This window comes from Moschus berezovskii, chromosome 25 (assembly GCF_049115385.1).
Source record: "Moschus berezovskii isolate FMDL1 chromosome 25, NW_MosBer_1.0, whole genome shotgun sequence".
NCBI lineage: Eukaryota > Metazoa > Chordata > Mammalia > Artiodactyla > Moschidae > Moschus > Moschus berezovskii.
Window position 1 is genome coordinate 22477965 of NC_142484.1, and position 16601 is coordinate 22494565.

The 16601-nt window shown below is 43.9% G+C and overlaps 1 protein-coding gene across 1 annotated transcript; it reads right to left on the bottom strand.

Annotated features, from left to right (window-relative positions):
• Positions 1–1101: 1101 nt before the first annotated feature.
• SAA4 (serum amyloid A4, constitutive) lies at positions 1102–9455 on the bottom strand. Its single transcript, XM_088832186.1, has 4 exons — positions 9138–9455; positions 8619–8717; positions 1752–1890; positions 1102–1399 (listed from the first exon to the last, which is right to left on the bottom strand). Exons 2-4 carry the CDS (start codon positions 8707–8709, stop codon positions 1237–1239), a joined length of 393 nt encoding a protein of 130 aa, XP_088688312.1. The 5' UTR covers positions 8710–8717; positions 9138–9455; the 3' UTR covers positions 1102–1236.
• Between the last annotated feature and the right edge of the window lie 7146 nt (positions 9456–16601).

The following is a 16601-nucleotide window of genomic DNA, read 5'->3' on the forward strand; positions in this document are numbered from 1 at the left end:
GGCACTGTTCACATGAGGAGAACAAGCTGTGGTGTGACTGTAGCCAGCCAGGCATCTCTTGGGCACAAGGGCTCTCATGCTGGAGATCTGTGGAGAGTCCCCACCTCTGAACCTCTCGGTCTTGACAGCACATCCCTGTTCTCCTGCAGGCAGACACAACGGCCTGCAGTCCTGGCTGCTCACCTACTGCAGCTGTGACCTTTAGCAAGGTCCAGATCGCTTACCTCCAAGCCTCATTTCTTCAACTGAGACCTGCAAAGCCTTTGTGGTAAATCAAATAACGCATGTAGAGTTAGAACATTTACAATGAAAGAAAATGGTGACCTCTATAATTACTATCCCTCAGCTTCCCACACCCCAGCAGAGTTTGGATCGCCATTGGTCTGTGCTTCTGAGGAGGCTCCTCTTAAACTGCATTGGAAGTGTGTATCTTCATAGCTGACATTCACTCTAGAAGTGAAAATAGTATTTTGTTTGATCCAAAGGTAGTGAGGATAAAGGTAAGGGAAACTCATCTGAGAATGATTTCTTAGGTTAAATGAACTGAAACCAGTTAACAGTTGAGTCAGGGGTAGGCTCTGGTGTTGATGAGAAATAATTGGAGTCAAAGATGCAGTTTCCAGGACAGGTGTTGTGGGACTGGTCTTCCCAAAGCAAATGTGCCTTCTTGATTTGGGAAGAGATCCCTGGGGATAAGGCCTGGGGTGAGGTGGGATCAGGATGCAACTGGCTGGGCAGTGGAGAGTCTGGACCCAGAGAGGCCTGAAGCAGCAACACAGTGACTGGGGAGGAAAAAGTGGCAGGGGGGCTGCCCAGGCTTGTGCCAGAGTCAGGCCCCCAGCCCCTGAGGAGCCCAGCGTGATGGCCAGTGCTCTCCCAGCTCAGGCTTACTCAGCAGGAGAAGCTGGGGTCCTCAGAGTACCGGGGCTCAACGGGGTCATGTGAGCACAGGGCAGGGGTACAGGTCACCAGGGATTCCTGGGATCCTCCGGTCACAGGCTCCTCCTCCACAGAGCTTTCACCTTCCATAAGGTGCCAGGAGGCCATTCTCCCCAGAGTCTGACTCAAAGACTCCAGTTTCCATCAACATGTTCAGTTCCACCAACATTTATTGTAGCAACTCTGGGTACCTGTCTAGTTCCTGGGGTGACAAAGCTCAGTGACACTATTTCCCTGTTTTTGGAGAAGTGTTGTGTGGCTCATAGCCTAGTCCCTCAAGAACAGAGGGAGCAGGGCTCAGTATTTCTTCGGCAGGCCTGCAGGTCTGAAGCGATCTGGGTCTTGGCCACTCCTGCCCCATTCCTCAGCTCTCCGGTTGGACACCTGGTCCTCCAACCCATAACTGTCTCTTCCAAGGTAAATCTGGTGTAAGAACCCTTGAAGGTACTCCCCGACATTGCTGGAAGGAAGGGAGACAGGAGAATTTCAGCTGGGTGGCTTGAGACAGCTTTGTCCTCTGACTCCTAGAGGAGGCTAGAAAAGCCCATCCTCAGGAAGGAGGGCTAAATTATGCACCTTTTGGGGCAAAGCCCTGGTTATTGGTTCTTCAAATGCCCTGAATCAGGCTTCTTTAGTGACCCCTCTCTTTCTCCTTAGCAGTGAGAGGAGACACCTCCGCACCCATATCCTGCCCTGGCTCTGCTGACCATGCGGATGCCAGGAGCAGGAGCAGAAGGAAGATGGGCCTCAGAGCCCCCTGACTCTCTGGAAACAGACAAGCTCCGCTCAGCGCCCTCAGGAGCCCCTGTTACCTGATGATTTTTGCAGCCCAGACTCCCCCAGGGCCCCTTTGAGCAGCGTCATAGTTCCCTCGAGCGCGGAAGTATCTGCCTGAGTTTTGGACATTGGCTTCTTTCATGTCCCAGTAGGCTCTCCACAAGTCTGAAGCCCCTGTCGGGAGACAAAACAACAACCGCAACATGGGGCCATATTGGAGAAGTGGGGGAATGAGAATTCTCCCCTACTTTTCAGATTTTGACTCTTGACAAAGTGGTCCCTTGAAATCATAGATTGAGATGCATACTCCTTACTGTGGATCGGATCCCGGCGCAACTGTAAGGAGAGCCCTTTACAGTTAGATTGAATTGGGTGGGGCTGTGGTGCTCTGAGCTGTCTGATACCGGGTTGTGTGTGCTGTGGACAAAGTAGAGCTGACGGTCATATAAGGCATGTGATGATGGAGAATGATGCTTCAGATGTATGATCAGGGACTATGTGGGGGAGGAGGTGAGAGGAGAGGGTTCTTTTTTTTTTTTAACAGCTACCACAGTCCATAAGAAAAGCGCAAACTCTGAAAAGCAGAGACATTGCTTTGCCAACCAAGGTCCGTCTAGTCAAGGCAATGGTTTTTCCCGTGGTCATGTATGGATGTGAGAGTTGGACTGTGAAGAAGGCTGATCGCTGAAGAATCGATGCTTTTGAACTGTGGTGTTGGAGAAGACTCTTGAGAGTCCCTTGGACTGCAAGGAGATCCAACCAGTCCATTCTAAAAGAGATAGATCCTGGGTTTTCATTGGAAGGACTAATGCTAAAGCTGAAACTCCAATACTTTGGCCACCTCATGCGACGAGTTGACTCACTGGAAAAGACTCTGATGCTGGGAAAGGTTGGGGGCGGGAGGAGAAGGGGACGACGGAGAATGAGATGGCTGGATGGCATCACCGACTCTGTGGACATGAGTTTGAGTGAACTCGGGAGTTGGTGATGGACAGGGAGGCCTGGCGTGCTGTGATTCATGGGGTCGCGGAGAGTCGGACACGACTGAGCGACTGATCTGATCTGATCTGAAGGAACTGAAGGGATGAAATATTCTTTACTAAAAAAAAAAAAAAAAAAGAAATATTCTTTACTATGTGCAGAGAAACTTTGCAATGGCCGCCCAAAACTCTTTAAAAACTGATATTCAGGATTTCCCTGGTGGTTCAGGGATAGGAGTCCACCTGCCAGTACAGGGGACACGGGTTTGATCTCTAGTCTGGGAGGATTCCCCATGCCACGGAGAAACTACACACGCCACATGCCTGAACTACTGAGGCCACGCTCTAGAGCCCACAAGCCACAGCTCCTGAGTCTGCGTGCCTGGAGCCTGTGCTCAGCAACAAGAGAAGCCACCGCAATGCGAAGCCTGTGCTCTGCAGTGAAGAGTAGCTCCCCGCTCACTGTAGAGAAAGCCATCGTGCAGCAGTGAAGGCCTGGCGCAACCAAAATAAATAATTTTTTAAAACTGATAGTCAAATAAAAAAGGTAAACAACAAAGACGTACCGTGTAGTACCTGCGTGTGTGCTCAGTAGTGTCCGACTCTTTGTGACCCTATGAACTGTAGCCCTGAGGACTGTAGCCCATCAGGCTCCTCTGTCCATGGGATTTCCCAGGCAAGAATACAGGAGAGAGTTGCCACTTCCTCCTCCAGGGGATCTTCCTGAACCAGGGATAGAACTTGAGTCTCTTGTGTCTCCTGCATTGGCAGGCAGATTCTTTACCACTGAGCCACCTGGGAAGTCCCACTAGATAGCACAGGGGACTATATTCAATATATTGTAAAACCTATAATGGAAAATAATCTGAAAAGGAATATATATACACACACACACTACTGAATCACTTTGCTGTATACCTCAAACACTATAAATCAACTATACTTCAATAAAAGTAATTAAAATTTTTTTAAGGGATATCTTTTTTTTTTAATCTGGTATTCAGAGAATACAATGAAAAAGAGAATAGCACATGGGTTCAAAATCAGGAAGATTGAATTTGTCAAATATCAACATAAAAATTATAAATAATTCAACTGCAAAATTAATAGATAGCATCACCTCCAGTCCTGCATAAGGATCTTAAATGCCAGCACTCCATCGTAACTATTAAAAAGCTGAACAGATTGAAAATGCAGCAACTCTTCTTGGATCCATAAGAGGGGGAGTACACAGGGCACAGCATTGCTTCCAAGTCTGGAGAAACCAACAGGTGGACATAGAGAGGGGAGGCCTTTTGGACCAGAAACTCAGGAGTAGAAACTGGTGCAGAAACCTGTGCTAGAGGGAAAAAGACCTAAACCAGAACTGACAAGTTGCAGGAGGTTTGGTGGAGACAACTCTGAGAGTAAAACCTCCTGGGGGGTTTATTGGTTTTATCCAGCCATTATTAGGCCCCATAATATTGTGAGAGTTACCTTCAAGAGCTCAACCAGATTCTCACAGAAAATATTGTTAAAAAATTTCCAACCATTTCACGCCAGTCAGAATGACTGCTATCCAAAAATCTACAAGCAATAAATGCTGGAGAGGGCATGGAGAAAAGGGAACCCTCTTACACTGTTGGTGGGAATGCAAACTAGTACAGCCACTATGGAGGACAGTGTGGAGATTCCTTAAAAAACTGGAAATAAAACTGCCATGTGACCCAGGAATCCCACTGCTGGGCATACACACTGAGGAAAACAGAATTGAAAGAGACACATATACTCCAATGTTCATCGCAGCACTGTTTATAATAGCCAGGACATGGAAGCAACCTAGATGTCCATGTGCAGACGAATGGATAAGAAAGCTTTGGTACATATACACAATGGAGTATTACTCAGCAATTAAAAAGAATACATGTGAATCAGTTCTAATGAGGTGGATGAAACTGGAGCCTATTATACAGAGTGAAGTAAACCAGAAAGAAAAACATCAATACAGCATTCTAACATATATATGGACTCTAGAAAGATGGCAATGATAACCCTGTATGCTAGACAGCAAAAGAGACACAGATGTATAGAACAGTCTTTTGGACTCTGTGGGAGAGGGCAAGGTGGGATGATTTGGGAGAATGGCATTGAAACAAGTATATTATCATATGTGAAATGGATTGCCAGTCCAAGTTCAATGCGTGAGACAGGGTGCTTGGGGCTGGTGCACTGGGATGACCCAGAGGGATGGGCTGGGGAGGAAGGTGGGGGGGGCGGGGTTCAGGACGGGGAACACATGTACACGTGTGGTGACTCCATGTCAATGTATGGCAAAACCACTACAATACTGTAAAGTAATTAGCCTCCAATTAAAATAAATAAATTTATATTTTAAAAAATTTCCAAAAAAAAATTTCCCTTGGGCTTCTCGCAGGAGGAGAGGAAAAGGAACCATTTTGAAACATGCCAGAGTTCTCTGTTCTCAGTAGGCCTTCCTCAGAAAACTCTGTATTATCAGAATCTAAGTGACCTGGGGAAAGGAAATAACCAGCTCCAGCCCACTCCTGCTATCCTGCCCCAGTTGAAGGGTAGAAAAAGCCAGAAACACCTGTGAAGTTCACAATCTAGAGCCGCTGGTGCATCAAAAAAAACTGAGACCTAGTCATCGGACTGGGCTTCCCAGTTAGCGCCAGTGGTAAAGAACCCACCTGACAATGCAGGGGACGTAAGAGACAGGGGTTCGATCCCTGGGTCGGAAAGATCCTCTAGAGCAGGGCATGGCAACCCACTCCAGTTTTCTTGCCTATTAGAATCCCACGGATAGAGGAGCCTGCGGGCTCCAGTCCATGGGGTCACAAAGAATCAGACAGGACTAAAGCGGCTTAGCACACAGTAATGCTTCACCAATTCCCCAATCTATTTAGAGCAGTTCCTTCTATCAGCTACATCAAGTCTGGCTCTCAAGAAAAAATTACAAAGCATACCAAAAGGCAAACAACACAGTTAAAAGAGACATGGAAGGCATCGGAACCAGGCCTGGTAGGGATGTTGGAATTACCAGACTGGGAATTTAAAACACCTATGATTAATACTCTAAGAGATCAAAAGACAAAGTAGTCAACATGCAAGAATGGATGGGCAATGTAAGCAGAGAGATAGAATTACTAAGAAAGAAAAAACTAATGCTAGAGATGAAAAAAACACCAAAACAGAAATAAGGAATGCATTCTGTTGGCTTATTAGCAGAATAGACACAGTTGAGAAAAGAATCTCCATGACAGAAGATATCTCAATAGAATCCTCAAAAAAAGAGCAGAGAATGAAGACTGCCAAAATCAGGACAGAATACACAAGCACCATGGGACAACTACAAAAGGAATAGCATACATGTGTGGGATAACCAGAAGGAAAGAAACAGAGAAAGGAAGACAGGAAATATTTGAAATGATAATGACCAAGAAGTCCCCAAATTAATGTCAGACATGAACCACAGACCCAGGAAGCTCAGAAAACACCAAGCAGAATGAAAAAAAGAAACCCTCAAAACCTCCCCTGCCAAAAATGTACACTTGGGCATATATAGAAAATCAATGATTTTTTTTTTAATTCTGAAAGAAGTCAAAAGAAAACAAAAGTTACCTATAGAAGAACAAAGACAAGAATTACATGACTTCTCCTTAGAACTCATGCAAACAAAAGAGAATAGAGTGAAATATCTAGTGCTGAGAGAAAAACCACCAACCTAAAATTCTGTACCCTGTGAAGTTGCACTTTAAAAGTGAAGGAGATCTAGGTTGCTTCCATGTCCTGGCTATTATAAACAGTGCTGCGATGAACATTGGAGTACATGTGTCTCTTTCAGTTCTGGTTTCCTCGGTGTGTATGCCCAGGAGTGCGATTGCTGGATCATATGGCAGTTATATGTCCAGTTTTTTGAGGAATCTCCACACTGTTCTCCATAGTGGCTGTACTAGTTTGCATTCCCACCAACAGTGTAAGAGGGTTCCCTTTTCTCCACACCCTCTCCAGCATTTATTGCATGTAGACTTTTGGATAGCAGCCATTCTGACTGGTGTGAAATGCAGACGAATGAATAAGAAAGCTTTGGTACATATACACAATGGAGTATTTTTCAGCCATCAAAAAGAATGCATTTGAATCAGTTCTAATGAGGTGGATGAAATTGGAGCCTATTATACAGAGTGAAGTAAGCCAGAAAGAAAAACACCAATACAGTATACTAACGCATATATATGGAATTTAGAAAGATGGTAACCTTAACCCTGTATTCGAGACTGCAAAAGAGACATAGGTATATAGAACAGTCTTTGGGACTCTGTGGGAGAGGGTGAAGGTGGGATGATTTGGGAGAATGGCATTGTAGCGTGTATATTATCATATGTGAAATGAATCACCAGTCCAGGTTCGACGCATGATACAGGATGCTTGGGGCTGGTGCACGGGGATGACCTGGAGGGAGGATATGGGGAAGAGGGAGGTGGGAAGGGGGTTCAAGAGGGGGAACACATGTACACCCGGGGCGGATTCGTGTCAATGGATGGCAAAACCAACCAATATATTAATGTAAGGTAATTTGCCTCCAATAAAATAAAAAAATTAATTTAAAAAAAAGTGAAGGAGAAAGAAAGACTTTCTCAAAAAAATTAAGGAAATTTGTTGGCAATAGACCTACCTTGCAAGAAATGCTAAAAGAAGTTCTTTAGAGAGAAGGAAAATAGTACAGGTCAGAAACTCAGATGTACATTAAAAAAGGAAGAGCATTGAAGAAGAAATACTGAAAATAAAACAAAATTAAGAACAATACATGCAGATCAAAGTATTGCAACAACTGACCACATAATTTTCCTGTCTTAACAAGTAGCCAATAAGCTTCATTTCCCAGCAAGAATGGCAGGTCGGGGGCTTCCCTGGTGGTCCAGTGGTGAGGAATCTGCCTGCCAATGCAGGGGACACATTGTCCCCACAAGTATCCCTGGTCCGGGAAGATCCCACATACCTCAGAGCAACTAAGCCCCTGTGCCACAATTACCGAAGCATACGCACCTACAGCCCGCACTCTGCAACAAGAGAAGCCACTGCAATGAGAAAACCTGCACACTGCAGCGAAGAGGAGCCCCCGCTCCTCACCACAGCTAGAGAAAGCCCGTACAGCAACAAAGACCCATCACAACCAAAATAAGTATATCAATAAATCTTTAATAGTAATTAAAAACAATGGCAGATTAGGTTTGCTTCCTGGCTCTATCTCAGTCCTAGCATGGCAGATCAGTGGGAATTTGCTCTTTTTATTGTGTGGATAGGCATTAGGGCTTGATTTCCATGAGCTCTGCCTTGCAACCATTGACAATTTGCTTGGGTACAGAATGGGATCTTCCTTCCAAGCACAGGTCTTCTCTTTCCCAGGCATCCTCTCTCCCTGGAGTAGGGCATGACGTTTATTCAGCTCACCCTTTCTCTGGACATTCCACCCTTGGGTACATACCAAGTTCACAGGTAAACTGCAAGACTGAAAAATTTGCCATTTGTGAGTCCCCACAAGTATTCTTGCCCAGGAAATCCCATGGACAGAGGAACCTGGCAGGCTGCAGTCCATGGGGTTGCAAAAGAGTTGGAGATGACTTAGCAACTAAACAGCAGCAACAAGGAGCTCACCCCTTGGAAGTCCTGGCTGCCTTGGAAGTCCTACTTGCTGCCTGCTACCAGCAAGGACAGGCTGGATTCAAAGCATCTTTGACCTGGGGTCTGGAGAAGCCCATGGTGGGTGCTGAGTCAGACCAGCATGGAAGGAGAAACCCTCCAGCTCTCACCCATTTGTGGTTTTTCAAAGGAGCATCCACATCTGACAGGTGTGTGGTGTGTGGCCTCTGCTCAGAGTGAATCCCGGGGTCAACTGGGTGTCCCTTCATCCTCTGGGGCTCTTACCTTGCACAGCCTCCTTGAAGAATGAATACCAGCCTTCGCCGGTGACTCCCATGATCAAGGTACAGAAAAGAATGCCTATGAAAAGCTTCATTGTGCTGACTGATGTGAAAGAAAGAGAAGGTCAGAGACGCACAACTATGATATACAAGATAGATATATGTTTTGCGATTTTGCATTTCAAAGATAGCTTATTTCCCAATTCCCATTTACTCTTTTTAGAATTACTACTGTAGGAAAACTTGAAATAGGTTTTAGGAAGAAGCATAAACCCTTAATTCTCAGTACAGATCTCTAGAAAGACTAAGAGGGTTCTACCAGAATTTTATTTGTTCATGGCCAATCTGTCATCCAATAAAGCAGAATAAAGTAGATTCATAGAATTTCCTGAGGTCCTGCTCTGCCAAACAGACCCAATAACAAGTAGAAAACACTTCTCCCCAACTGAAATTTATCAATTATGGGAGAAAAAGCTCTCCAAAGAGAAAAGCAACAAAATTACTCCCCAGAAAAGAGTCTCACCTGTGCCCTTTCTCCAGCTGAAATTCAGCGGTTGGTATCTCTCCTGGCTTTGGTGTTAGTGAGAAGAGAGGTCTTAAATCCAGTGTGCATCGGTGATGTCCGTCTTGCTCAATTCTTCTGTGTAAACAAATTAGCATGTTGAATAATAGTATTTTCCTTATTCTCAAGCTGCTTTTTTCGAATTAGTCGTTGAAGACATTTGTGTTCTGGCAGTTTTTCCTAATTGACTTATTCTCTTTTTAGTCGTATTTGAACAGAAGAGAGTTGTATTTGAAAAATCAAGTGTGGGAGGACACGGGTCCTTCTCACTTTACTCCCTTCTCATCCCTATTTGGAAAAGGGATCTCCCCTCTCCCTGGGTTACACGTCAGTATTATGTAATACCAGATTACACATCAGTATTATGTAATACCAGATTACACATCGGTATTATGCTGTTAAGAGGTGATCAATAGGATTAGCAAAGGAAATGTTTACTTCTCTCTTGGGGTTTCTGTCTAAGGTACATGAGGACACAAGACAAGCAAGATTTGTCAACTCCACCAGCAACGATATAAGGTAATGATTAACTATTCTGGGAGAACAGAAGGAACAGCATGAAGTGGGTTTCTAGGCAATACCTTTGATACAGATTAAAACAAAAAAATCTGTGTGTGTGTGTGTGTATATGTCCCTTCCATACAAATATACATTTTTTTTGTACTCTTTTAACTAAATGTATATTGGCGGTCCTCCCTGGGTTCTTTGCTTGTTTTAAAGAATAGCTACACAGCATTCCATTGTATGGATGGACCACAATATATACAATACTGATGGCCATTTCAGATGTTTCTAGTCTTCTGTTAATGCAAATAACCATGAATTTTTAACTCTGTGTGTGTGTATATGCATATACATACATACATGTATATATGATAAATTTCTAAAAAAGGAATTATAGGGGGAAAGTGTGGCTCTTTACATTTATTTATATATGTTGCAAATTGCCTTCTGTCAGAAGCTCTATAAATCTTCACTCCCACCAGAAATGTCCCACAGCATCTCCTAAACAACCCTCTATCAAACTTTTTGGTCTTTGAAATTTTGGTAAATAAAATATAATTCAGTGTAATTTAATTTGCATTTCTATTGTTATGAGTTTGGTTTCACAGTTTTTCCTCTGTGTAAGAACCATTCATATTTTCTAGCAAATGTGAATTCATTTCTTGTATATTTTAATATTTGTATTGGTTTGTTGGATTTTTTTTTATCAATTTGTAAGAACTTTATTATATAGAAAAAATTAGAACTTTATGAGTTACAAACAATTTCCCAGCTTATTATTTACCCTTTGATTATGGTTGCTTATGTTTACCATAATTTTCTTTCTTTGTGTTCTTGTCTTTTTTTAATCTTTTCTTTAGTGTCTTCTGAATTTTGTCCTATAGCTGGAGAGGCTTTCCTTGCTTTAATTTATAAAATAATTTTTCCATGTGTTCTGTATATATTCTATATTTTATTATTTATTTAAAAATATTTAGTACATTTGGAACTTTACCTAACATCATTTGCAAAATATATTTTCAATTTCATTTTAAGATGGCCACTCAGCTGTCTCAATCCCATTCATTGACTAGTCCCTGTTTTACCCATTAGTTTGACAGGCAACATTTAATGCTAAATTACCATATACACTTATGTCTAATTCTGAGTTGCAAGAATCAATTTTTCTATGTTTGGGTCAGTACTACCTCGTTCTATTTACTGAGGCTTTATTCAATGCGCTAAATGCCTTCATCATTCTTCCTTTTCAGAGGAAGTGATTGGGATTTACTTTCTATAATTTTTTTAACTTATTTTTGTATTCAGAAGCACAGCTGATTGATTAAACAATGTTTGTGACTCATGCACCTGTCCCAATGTGGCAATGTTTCAACCGATGTCTGGGGTGTCCAGGAGTCCCATTCCACAGCTGTATTCTCTCTTAAACCCACTCCACTTAGTCCTTCGGGCCACTCTTCACTGCGGCCACCTTGGTGAGATTGGCAAGGATTCCATTCTGCTAATCCAAAGGTGATTCTCTCCACTACTTGGCAGCATCTGACATGGCTGATCAATAACCGTGTCCACTGGGATTCGGGAATGCCACACTCTCCTGGTTTCCTTCCGTCCACAAAAGCTGTTCCTCCTCAGTGTTTCTGCTGGCTTCTCCTCCTCCAGACTGCTAACCGATGAAGACCCTTTGCTGCACCTTCACCTCTTCTCTTTTCAGGCTTAATTCACTTCTGAGGGAGCTCAGCCAGGCCTTTGAGTGTAAGCTCCAAAAGACCAGAATCTTATCTGTGATTGCTCTTCACACCAAAAATGCACTGCTTCAAACAATGCCTGGGACACAAGTACTTATTAAATATTTGCTGAATGAACGCATGGAAGAACTTTTTTGAATGTTTGAAATGGTTCCTAATTCAAATCACATGTTTAAAAATGGTAAGTACAAGTTCAATGCGTGATACAGGATGCTCAGGGCTGGTGTACTGGGATGACCCAGGGGGATGGGATGGGGAGGGAGGTGGGAGAGGGGTTCAAGATGGGGAACATATGTACACCCAGGGCAGATTCATGTCAATGTATGGCAAAAACAATACAATAATGTAATTAGCCTCCAATTAAAATAAATAAATTGAAAAAAATGATAAGTAGTTCAATACGGCTATAGGATAAATTGAAGTCATAGGACATAAGACTGAAAAGATTGGATACACAGACTACCTTGTCTAAAAAATAGCAAATATTGTGAATTGGAGGAAGAAAAAAGACGTGTTATGTATGCTACATTCTTCACATTTCATAAAGGGAGCCTCACTATCCAGTTGTTAATATTGGTAAATTTAAAAATAGCAATATAATTCTACTAGTCAAAGTTAATAATACTTGAAAGAAGTAAGAAGAATGGAAAGTATAACAAATGGTGGCCTCTAGAGAGTGGGATTTGGGAAGACTCCCCTTTGCATACATTTCTCAATCATTCTGAAACAATGCATTACTGCTATGAAAAAGAAAACAAACAAAAAAATGGGGTCAGGCCATGGTGAACTTTCAATAATCCTACGATAGACTGTATCCTCTAGTTATAAATCCTCACCACGCATGTTCACATTGAATGATATTGCTACCCAGGCTCATAGTTGTCAATGACAAGTTCCACAACAGCAATGACTCACTGGAAAGTGGATCAGGTGGGGCAGGATGAGGTGAGTGGCAAGTAAGGCAAATGTGGAGAAATGTCTCAATGAGGAATCACATCTCAAACAGCTCTGGTCTCTGAAGGGCTCACAAGCCCTGTCCAGGAAATCACAAGTCTGTCCAGCATCTTGATAAATCTCGCTTGGTCTCCACTCCAGCTCCTGAACACATCTTCCAGTTTAGAGGACAGAGATGTGTCCTCTGGCATCGCTCAATCCCTGAGAGGCTCTCACCCTTCAGCACAGGTGGAGGTCAGCTCTTGAGAGGGTAACAGGCAGGAAGGCCAAGGGTCGCCAAACAGAGGAAATAGCCTGCAAGTGTCAGACATTTTTATCTCTCTTAAGCGGCAGGACGAAACAAACTAGCGATATATTTTTCTTCTCTATACAGATTTAAAAGGAAGTTTCTCTTAAAATACTGTGTTGCCATAATGACACCTGATTTCACCTGAAGTTCAGTTCAGTTCAGTCGCTCAGTTGTGTCTAACTCTCTGCGACCCCATGAATCACAGCACGCCAGGCCTCCCTGTCCATCTCCAACTCCTGAAGTTCACTCAAACTCATGTCCATAGAGTCGGTGATGCCATCCAGCCATCTCATTCTCTGTTGTCCCCTTCTCCTCCCGCCCCCAACCTTTCCCAGCATCAGAGTCTTTTCCAGTGAGTCAACTCGTCGCATGAGGTGGCCAAAGTATTGCAGTTTCAGCTTTAGCATCAGTCCTTCCAATGAACACCCAAGATTGATCTCCTCTAGAATGGACTGGTTGGATCTCCTTGCAGACCAAGGGACTCTCAAGAGTCTTCTCCAGCACCACAGTTCAAAAGCATCAATTCTTCGGCGATCAGCTTTCTTCACAGTCCAACTCTCACATCCATACATGACCACGGGAAAAACCATAGCCTTGATTAGACGGACCTTGGTTGGCAAAGTAATGTCTCTGCTTTTTAATATACTATTAAGGTTGGTCATAACTTTCCTTCCAAGGAATAAGCGTCCTTTAACTTCATGGCTGCAATCAGCATCTGCAGTGATTTTGGAGCCGCAAAAAATAAAGTCTGACACTGTTTCCACTGTTTTTCCATCTAGTTCCCATGAAGTGATGGGACCAGATGCCATGATCTTTGTTTTCTGAATGTTGAGCTTCAAGCCAACCTTTTCACTCTCCTCTTTTACTTTCATCAAGAGGCTTTTTAGTTCCTCTTCACTTTTTGCCATAAGGGTGGTATCAATGTATATCTGAGGTTATTGATATTTCTCCCAGCAATCCTGATTCCAGCTTGTGCTTCTTCCAGCCCAGCATTCCTCATGATGTACTCTGCATATAAGTTAAATAAGCAGGGTGACAATATACAGCCTTGACGCACTCCTTTTCCTATTTGGAACCAGTCTGTTGTTCCATTTACAGTTCTAACTGTTGCTTCCTGACCTGCATACAGGTTTCTCAAGAGGCAGGTCAGGTGGTCTGGGATTCCCATCTCTTTCAGAATGTTCCACAGTTTATTGTGATCCACACAGTCAAAGGCTTTGGCATAGTCAATAAAGCAGAAATAGATGTTTTTCTGGAACTCTCTTGCTTTCTCCATGATCCAGCGGATGTTGGCAATTTGATCTCTGGTGCCTCTGCCTTTTCTAAAACCTGCTTGAACATCTGGGAGTTCACAGTTCACATATTGCTGAAGCCTGGCTTGGAGAATTTTGAGCATGACTTTACTAGCGTGTGAGATGAGTGCAACTGTGTGGTAGTTTGAGCATTCTTTGGCGTTGCCTTTCTTTGGGATTGGAATGAAGACTGACCTTTTCCAGTCCTGTGGCCACTGCTGAGTTTTCCAAATTTGCTGACATATTGAGTGCAGCACTTTCACAGCATCATCTTTCCTGAAGTTAACTATTCTCAAATCTTGAGTTAACCAATGCATTTTTCTTATGGAAATGTTGGTCTTAAGATATGTTAATGTACTTCACATTTACCCCAGACTCTTATCTTCAAGTCGGTTCGTGGTTCATGGGGTTGCAAAGAGTCGGACACGACTGAGTGACTGAACTGAACTGAACTGAAAGGCAGGAGACATGGAGCTCTCTATAGCATCTCTGCGTGCTGGCAGCTCCTATGGTGGGAGATCCAAATGGGGATCTCCCTTCTGATCCATCTCTCCACACTCTCCCCTTCATTCCAGCCATTCAGATCTGCCGTCTTGGAGAGAATGTTGCCTCTTATGTTAATTTAGGGAACAAGGTCACACACAGGCATTGCTTCCTGGAGCTGGACTGCTGGTACCCAGATTCCATTGTTTCCAGGCTTTTCAAAGTTTTCTTCTGTTGTGGATCTGGCAGAGTCCCAGGAGGAAACAGCCCAAACTGGAATAATTGAGGAGTGTTGTGTCATGCAGCTAATTGCAGAGAAAGGCAGGGGTTAGGGAAAGTGACAACGCATGGAGAAGCCCCCTAAGGCAAGCAGTAGTGAAACATTTCCACCTTGAGGTTTAAAGTGACCAAGGAAGGAGCAGTTGGCCAGAGCGTGTGTGACAAAAGAGATCAGGTATTGGCGGCGTATTTGAAGAAAAACCTTACATGAAGATTGTTCTCGGGCACTCCTCACAAATAATGAGTGATGGAGCGGGGAACAGTAGGAAAGCCTGGGACACGGCTGCAGGAGATGGGGTGGTGTTGGGCCTGCTCTTCGCAGTGACATCCCGGGAACATCCTTTGACCCCTTGGGGCTCAGCTTCTTCCTCTCTGAAATGAGGCTATGACAACAGACGATCTTTAAGGAACATGCTAGATGCCAGGGATACAATAATGAACAACAACAGGCGAGACTTAGTTCTTATGGAGCTTCCGGTTTGGACTATCCGTTCCGTTCAGTCGTGTCCGACTCTTTGCGACCCCGTGGACTGTAGCCTACCAGGCTTCTCTGTCCGTGGAATTCTCCAGGCAAGAATACTGGAGTTGGTTACTATTTCCTTCTCCAGGGGATCTTCCCGACCCAGGGATTGAACCCGGGTCTCCCCGCATTGGAAGCAGACGCTTTAACCTCTGAGCCACCAGGAAATACACACACACACACATATATATATATATCACACCAAAGAAAATAGATTCACAAACCGTTAAGTGCCCTAAGCAGGCATGGCAGAGGTTCTGGCTTCCCCCCAACATCCTTCCATGGTCAGTCAGGGCTGTGGGATCTTGCTTCTCTAAGAGAGGGAAACACGGATGATTCTGCCCTTGATTTTTCTCTGGGCCCCTGTGAGTCCCCTGGATTCCAGAGCCTTTGTGAAGCAAGAAAGGGCTTCTGCATTCTGCTGTCTGTTCCTAAATGAGTTCCACTCACATCTTGTGTTCTCTGACTGGCTTCTCTACCTCCGTGTTTTGGAGTTTGCTTATATTAGTCATTTTTAGTTTTGGTTTTGGTTTTTTTAGGCCACAATATTGAGTGCCATCTTGGATTTACTTTGAGAGTCACTTCTTTTTTCCACACATCCACGTGTAATCAGCACCACAGCAATGGTGGGTCTGGAGGGCTGATCGAAAGTGTAGACCCTAAGGAGCCCTATTGGGTTCAGATTCACCCTATGTGAGACCAGGGGCAAAACACTCGTCTTTATTGTGCTCCATTCCATCCTCTGTAAAATGGGAATAATGCTAGTTCTTACCACAATAGGGCTCTTCAGAGGATTAAAGGAGACCATACCTGATAAACTCTCAATCAGCTCTCCCACCCCCAGAACTGAGCTAGTGCTCTTTCTCTGGGTGAATTCTGCAGCAGCATCTCTACATTCCAAGCCCTGCAGCTTTTTCACTTCCCCTCATAGACTCACAGACTCATCCTGCATTAAAGCTCACTCAGCAAACCAAACTCTCCCAGTGATCCCCCAGGAGAGAAAATGGAGTGGGTTTCTGCTGCTCACACCCTGCACCCCACTTCACAGTCCCCCCAGACATCCCCTAACTTCCAATTCCTCTCTTCAGTGGCCCTCTGATCTCCCCTCACTTAGTCTTCCACCACTGTATGCGGCTCAACCCCAAATCCTACCCCTAAATTATGCACTGAAATGATTCTAGGTGCTCAGCAAAGCCTTGTGGAGTCCTCACTTCGAAGGCACCTCAGTGATCCATGTAGGTGATCTGGGCAGAAATGTCAGTCTAAACACACAGAGCTCTCCACAAGAATGAGATTTTCATCATGTTACAAATGTGTGTCCTAATGCCTTTAACTGTACATCTATACTAACTTTTATTCCAC